This window comes from Lithobates pipiens, unplaced genomic scaffold (assembly GCF_037356315.1).
Source record: "Lithobates pipiens isolate NorthernLeopardFrog02 unplaced genomic scaffold, aLitPip1_a1.2 Scaffold_22, whole genome shotgun sequence".
NCBI classification, from domain to species: domain Eukaryota; kingdom Metazoa; phylum Chordata; class Amphibia; order Anura; family Ranidae; genus Lithobates; species Lithobates pipiens.
In genome coordinates, this window is record NW_027507784.1 from 194,669,694 (window position 1) to 194,677,289 (window position 7,596).

General features: G+C 37.9%; 1 protein-coding gene across 1 annotated transcript; it reads right to left on the reverse strand.

The window, feature by feature from the left end:
• Positions 1-2,798: 2,798 nt before the first annotated feature.
• Positions 2,799-5,283, reverse strand: LOC143924459 (hemoglobin subunit beta-2-like). Its single transcript, XM_077448783.1, has 3 exons — positions 5,124-5,283; positions 3,928-4,150; positions 2,799-3,020 (listed from the first exon to the last, which is right to left on the reverse strand). Exons 1-3 carry the CDS (start codon positions 5,213-5,215, stop codon positions 2,892-2,894), a joined length of 444 nt encoding a protein of 147 aa, XP_077304909.1. The 5' UTR covers positions 5,216-5,283; the 3' UTR covers positions 2,799-2,891.
• Between the last annotated feature and the right edge of the window lie 2,313 nt (positions 5,284-7,596).

The window sequence follows — 7,596 nt, forward strand, 5'->3', positions numbered from 1 at the left end:
CTTTTTAACTTCCCTGCCAGCCCTGTCCACTCCTTCTTTTTCAGGGTACCCCCTCAGCAAGTGCAGTGCGGGTGCATTCCTGAGCCATAGACACACACAGTGTCGGTTAGTCACACCCCCACCCTCCTCATAGGAGTTTAACCGACAACAGCAAGATCCATAGGCTGTCTGTGTCTCCCGTGAGAGCTGAAAGTGGAGGAGTGGTGCTGTAACCAGGACATCGCTGGATAGGTGGAGGGAGCCAGGTATGTGTTTAGGGGATGGGGGTGGGAGAATAGGTAGTGAGGCATTTTTTACCTTAATGGTATGGTAAAAACCTCCAGGCAACTATAAATTTTACTGTGCAGTGGGGCTGTGCCTGCACTGCAAGGGTTAATTGTTCATTTTGGTCTAGGGGAACAAAACAAAATGATTTACTTACCTGATTCTCCACTCCTCCCTGTTGCTAGACTCGTCCCGCATCTTCTTCTCACCTACAGTTCAGAGGTTTAGAGTTCTGACATCATCAGGACCAAAGCAAGGTCTATAGCTCTGCATTGGACTGAGGGACAGTTCACCACCAGAACGTGGGGGAGAGCCATCTGCTGGGGAGCAGAGGATCAGGTATGTAACCCATTGCTTCTCCCTCTTAGACAAAACAAACTATTAACCCTTGCACAGCCCCAATGCAAGGGATCATTTTTTAATTGCCCAGAGATGGGCTTTAATTCATTGTGTTGCATCATAATGGTTACAAAGTTACATATTTAGTCTAAATAAAAAAGACGAGTCCATCTAGTTCAACCAATAATGGTGGTTTACTGATTCACTGCACATCCACAAGGTTGATTAAGTAAAATAATAAATATAGTTTACCAAATAAACTGAATTATTACTTAGCTTAGTGAATTGAGTGATGCTTGAGTGAATTTGATTCCCCACTTACTGGCAGGGATTTTATAAAATATGATTTTGTGTGGGGCATGATTGGATAATTGAAGTAAATGCAGCTTAACTGTCATTAACAAGCTGAGTAAATATTCTCTATTCTTCTAGCAAATAGACCACTGTGTGTAAGTTCTGGTTTGAATAAAAGTAACAGACTTTCCCCTCAAATAGGACTTTAGGCTGCTAAGGAGCAAAGGAGTGGGAGACCATTAGGAAGGCCGTTGAGGCGAGTTAAAATGTGACGTCTGCTATCTAGAACACCAGATATCGTCAAGCACAGGAGTCATCAGGATTGCTAGTCACAGACCCCTCTGCTTTATTTATTTTGTCTTACTGTCTTAGTAGTATAGACTTATTGCATTTAGGACATCTACTACAATCAAAGTTTTGCAATGCGGCCCCGTGATCTGTAGTTATACCTCTGGCCGGCAGACCACTAAATAATAATAAGCTATATTAACAGCATTCGGTTTAATAAGCAAAATACCATTAGTTAACATGCTTGCAATAAAGCACCCCAATGTATCACACATGAATGAAGAAAGCCTTATATTTAAATCATATGACATGATATTCTAACTAACCAGTATATTATATAAATAAAAAAAAAACTCTCTCTAACACAGATAGTAGATCATATCATATGCTTAGGAATACATGCAATATATTATATCATATCCCCACAAAAACACACTATATATTACATGATTAACTACTGATATAATAGTGCAAAAAGAGTGTGTATCCTTAGGAATACCCTATACTGATATCTCCCGAAATATAATGTGATCATTAAAGTGTTTGTTAAGTCTAAATTGTTTTTCTTTTTAAAATAACAAACATGGTATACCAAGCTGCTCTGTGCAAAAAAAAAATTGCTCAAAGTGCCCCAGATCCTCCTCTTTTGGGGTCCCCCACAGCACTCCTGGCTCCTCTTCTTCTCCACTTCCCATCATAGGAAGCCACCCTCTATGGTGGCACACCTGTGGCCTCGATCCTGAGCTGCGTTGCCCATGTCAGTAGACACAGACAGCACAGTGCTGCCTCATGCCCACTTGTCACAGTATTTGGCTGACAGCAGCAGGAGACAATAGCTCCCGCTGCCTCTACAAAACCTGTGAGAGTTGGGAGCTACAGATGGGCACAGTGCTGGAATGAGTAATGACACAGGTAAGTATATGGGGGGTGAGGGGGCGATAAAGGTACTGGAACATTTTTTCCCTTACATAAAGAGAACGCATTAAGGCATCAAATGTTTAGGCTTGAGTAGCACTTTAAGGCTTCATGTGCACGGGCCCACATTTACCACGACAGTGGCAAAATCGGCCGGTGGTCAAAATGTTCCTATCCTGAATGCAATTTTTTCGCATTCAGGAGAGGGAGGTTGAAGCTTACGTAAAGGCGGCAGCTCCTAAACTTTTCTAAAAGTCTATGTGACAACTCCTAAACTCAAGTTTAGGACCTGCCAGTGTAGTCTAGTGTATATGAAGCCTAAAGCATTATAATAAATGTATTTTTACACACTCATAATGATTTCCATTATTTATTTATTTTTGTCTTTGTTACACAAACAGTTTAAAAAGTCAAAGTTCATGTTTGTGAAACATAATACATACTAGCAGCGTAGTGCTTAGAGGGCGTTTTGGCCTAACCCTCTATGTATAACAATTTCAACTTATAGATATTTTTTGTATGTGTTGTACTTTAGGTTATCCCACAGCTTTTCCACAGGATTTTTAAAATATTGTATTATATTAATGATAAATATGAATTATTTGTTTTTTTATAACCAATGATTACCACAGACTCTTGGTAAAAGATATGGCATGTGCTGATAATAAAATATTAATATTATATAAAGAAAAAAAACATTTGATTTATCAATTTAAAGTTTTATTGAAAATTAACAAATCACAGAAGCATTTGCTGGCAATAATGACGTTAAGTCTCTGTATTTTGAGGATTTAATGGTATCCATGGCTCAGAGCGGCCACCAAAACGTTGCTGAATTTCTGCCAGGCAGCCGCGACTTGAGGGGTGAAGGCAACTCCCAGCCTGGTTGCCAAGACAATCAACAGCACTTGGGTAAGACGCTGTGGAAACAGAAAAAGCCATTACTAAAGTTCTTCTAGTAATTCTATTATACCCTATTTTTCAACATAGTCCATAAGTTACCAATAACATAACCTACTTAACACCATTTGTGCAGATCTCTTGAAAAGGAACAGTTTACCAAAATCAATTATCTATTATTCATGACAGAATGGGAAACATAGTAAGATAAATGTATTATTCCTATACTTTTCTTAGTCTGACTGCATGTTTAATAATAAACACCACTTTGTTGGTCAGACACTTAGTAATTTTTTACAATTTTTATACAGTTATTTACATAATTTCTGGGTTTTAATGTGTTGGTTAAAGTAAAAAAAAAATGAATTTGCTACTTCTTGATAATTGTTTTGGGATATTTAAGGACACTGGAAAGTCACCTCATTTATCTTTTCTAAACAAAATTATTTTATTTCATATAACATTATAAAATTATATTTCATTTGAGTAAAAACATTTTCATGCACGTATTTACATCTTTGAGTTTCTTTCCAGCACCAATACCAATAATTCACATACACATACACAAAATAATCTATAGTAAATATCACCATTACATAGACATATATCCTGTATGTTGAAATGATATAGAAATAAATGTGCTGGAACATGTAACACCCATGCAAATAAATATTAAAGTTAAAGATGTGTATAAAGACATTTTTTTTAATGTTTTACTCAACTAAACAGTTTTAGGGGAAAAAAACGGTCTTGTGACTTTCCAGTATGCTTAAAATGATCAGAATATAGTAAATCATTTGGTTTGTTTGACTGTGGATACTCTATACTTTGGATCTATAAATGTCTCTACTCCTAAATTGAGGTATTTTTAATAGGAAAAATATTAAACCTGTAATTTCTGCTATAACAACATTGCAATAAACATACCTTGAAGTTCTCAGGATCCACATGGAGGTCAGCAGCATGCTCTTTGCTGAGATTAGCCAGAGTTCCTTTCACATCATCCAGATGCTGAATAGCGTTGCCAACAGCTCCGAGCACCTTCTTGCCATGAGCGCGGACTTTGGCATTACTAAAGATGGCGTCAACACTGGACAAGTTTCCAAAGCTGCTGAAATACCTCTGGGTCCAGGGGTACACGAGAAATAGCCTAAATGGTAGGTAAATGATCGGTTTATTAGTGGCATGTTCATCAATATGTTACAAAGATCGGAGCTTTGTGTATGCAAAATGTATGGAAGAAATGTTACAGCTGTGTTTAAAGAGTATAGTTAATTTTTTTTTTTTTTTACAGCAATCGAAAGACTGATTCTTAATGTTACTTACCTGGTAAGGGCTTCAGCGCCATCATTCTCAATGCTGACTTTTGCTCATGATGAGGTGATGGCAGCTAGCTGCTTCTAGGGGCATTCGGCTTCCCCTTCCCCCCCCCAACTCTAAATTTCCCTGACTTTTAACCTATAGGGGTTGATTTACTAAAACTGGAGAGTGTAAAATGTGGTGCAACTGTGCATAGAAACCAATCAGCTTCCTGGTTTTATTGTCAAAGCCTAATTGAACAAGTTGAAGTTAGAAGCTGATTGGCTACCATGCACATCTGCGCCAGATTTTGTATTCTCCAGTTTTAGTAAATCCCCCCCCCCCCATGAGTGTCCATACATTTAGTGCGTTTAGTGGCATAGGCATTTAGAGGCAGAGAAAAATCCCCACTGCCATGCGTCCAGGAGCAGCAGAATTTTGGCAGAAAAAATGCTTGACGCTTGTAAACACATGTAAAGATGTCAAAAAGCACGCTAACACTAGGCGTGTTTAGTGCTTGAGCGTTAATGTATTTCAGTGGCCAAAATAAATGATTATCTGGACAATTAAATTAATTAACACCCAAGCTCTTGACGCCTGTAAGCACACATAAACGTCAGGCATTTTTTTCTGATGAAATTCTGCTGCCAGGAGGAAAGGTTTCTAGGAGAATTTGCAAAATGTCCTGTGTGCAAGAGGCCTAATAGGTGCAAAATTTATGAAAGAAATTTTACAGCTATATCTACATTTTATAATCACAGCCTAATGTTACATCAGTTTTATTAGTAAGTAAAAGTAAAGTAAAAGATAAACATTTTGCTTACCTGGTCAGGGCTTCAGCGCCATCATTCTCAATGTGGACTTTTTCCCATGTTGAGGTGATAGCAGCTCTCTCATTGGCTGTCCAGTGAACCATTTTGGTGGTGAGGTTTAGCTGTTGCTGAGGATTCAAATGAGAAGTTTAACTCTTCTGCTCTTTCACAATTTTAACCCTGATTTATAGTCAAGTTTGCCAAGTTACACCCAGTATGGTTTCTGCTGTGTCATGTTAACTCCACCCGGCTCTTCATATCTGATAAGCCTAAATCATTTTCTGTTGTAAATTCTTAAAAAAAAAATTCCCAAACATCCAACAATAGTTTACAGGTAATAGTTTTTTTTTACATACTTTTTTAAAATATATGTTGATATTTTGAATGCATAATAATCATAATTTAGCTTTAAAAGGCAGTGCAAGAGGAACAGCTATCCCTCTCCTCCTCTTCCACACAAATAAGTGCAAATCTACCCAAAGCGATGGGAAATCTCACCTTTACCAGTTGTAACTAGGACTGGCTTCCTTTATGCAGAGATCATACTGTATAATTCCAGTAAAAAGTTGGCATTTATGGTGATTGGGAAAAGTTGAAAGCACCGAATGCCTAATTTTAACATACCAATCTCATACCATGTGTTAGCAGCTCTTAGGGCTATTTGTGGACACTGGATGTGGACTTTATATTAGACATAATCTTTATGAACTGTATGAGTTAACTTTTGATTGTACTTTATATTGGTGTAATCAGTGATTAAAAAATACTGTATATATTTTTATTGATGTACACAGAGCAGTTGTGCAGGTATATTCAATCACAGAGTGGTTTTCACCTGGTTTTGCACACTTTTTTGGTTTTATTAATTTTACCATTGATAGGACTGGCTTCTTAACCGCTTGCTGACTGGCTCACGCTGATATACGCCGGCAGAAGGGCACTTACAGGTAGATTAACGTACCTGTATGTTACCCTTTAAGAAGCGGTTTGCGGGCACGCGCACCCACTGCAACCTTTGTGAGTGTGATCATGGGTCCCGCGGACTCGATGTCCGTGGGGATACCCGCGATCGTCTCACGTAGAGGAAGAATGGGGAAATGATAATGTAAACAAGCATTTCCCTGTTCTGCCTAGTGACAGGACACTGATCACAGCTCCCTGTAATTGGAAGTGGTGATCAGTGTCGTGTCACACATAGCCCCCCCACAGTTAGAATTACTCCCTAGGACACACTTAACCTCTACAGCGCCACCTAGTGGTTAACCCCTTCACTGCCAGTTACATTTACCCAGTAATCAATGCATTTTTAATTGAACTGATCGCTGTATAAATATGAATGGTCCCAAAATTGTGACCTATATTGTAGATGCTATAACTTTTGTGCAAACCAATCAATAATCGCTTATTGCAATTTTTTACCTAAAATATGTAGAACAATATGTATCGGCCTAAACTGAGGGAAAAAAAAACGTTTTTTTATATATTTTTTGGGGATATTTATTATAGCAAAAAGTAAAAAATAATGCGTTTTTCACAATTGTCTCTTTCTTTTGTTTATAGCGCAAAAAATAAAAAGCTCAGAGGTGATCAAATACCACCAAAAGAAAGCTCTATTTGTGGGAAAAAAAGGATGTAAATTTTGTTTGGTAGACCACGTTGCACAACCACTCAATTGTCATTTAAAGCGACGCAGTGCCGAATCTCAAAAAGTGCTCTGGTCTTTTGGCAGCCAAATGGTCCGGGGCTTAAGTGGTTAATTGAAAGATAGTATTGTTTTGGTGACAATCAAAAAGCTGTTTTTCACTATCAGGTTATTTTATTTTACTTTATGTGGAGCTGTAAATGCGTTTGCAGTAATCAGAATATTTAGAAAGTATAGAGGGAAAAGGGTGTAGAAGACATGATGCAGCATTTTTTTTCTTGCTGTTATCACAGTCTTCTCTAGAAAAAAAGAAAAAAAAGCACAGTTGTCACGTAGCTGTTTCTTGGGTTAGAGAGCATAGGAGAGAGGCAGTATACAGTAGCTTGAAACTAAATTCCTCCTTTTTGTGCATAGAATATAGTAGAATATATTCATGTCACAAACATCTGTAAGACACAGTAGTTTTGTATCCTAAGATTGTATCTATTATGAGAACTTGTATGGTTTATGTTACTATGAAAAAAAGGTGGCTCCAAACATTTTTCGGGGGGTTGGCATGCTGGTGCTGAAAGTATAAGTGTGAGGACAAAGTCCCCAACCCTGAATCCTGTGGTATAATAAAAGAAAACACAACATAATGAGAAATGCTTCTTCGGAAAATGAAATATTGAGTTCAATGGTCGAAACCAGGCTTCTTTAGACTGCTGTTCAGCAAGTGCAAAAATCAGTTATAGAGCTGGTGTGATAGCAAACATGTCAGGGAAACCTAAATACAAACCTGTAGATCTAGAACTGGTGTCAGTGGTTGGAAAAATTATTTATAGTGGCCAATGTTTTAAACCT

What these genes read in the sequence shown, in the direction of transcription:
- LOC143924459 (XM_077448783.1), bottom strand. Translation starts at nt 5,215, where the DNA reads ATGGTTCACTGGACAGCCAATGAGAGAGCTGCTATCACCTCAACATGG. An exon ending in GGCGCTGAAGCCCTGACCAG is followed by an intron (nt 4,151 to 5,123) that starts GTAAGCAAAATG and finishes CCTACCATTTAG; the next exon opens with GCTATTTCTCGTGTACCCCT. An exon ending in TGGATCCTGAGAACTTCAAG is followed by an intron (nt 3,021 to 3,927) that starts GTATGTTTATTG and finishes CTGTTTCCACAG; the next exon opens with CGTCTTACCCAAGTGCTGTT.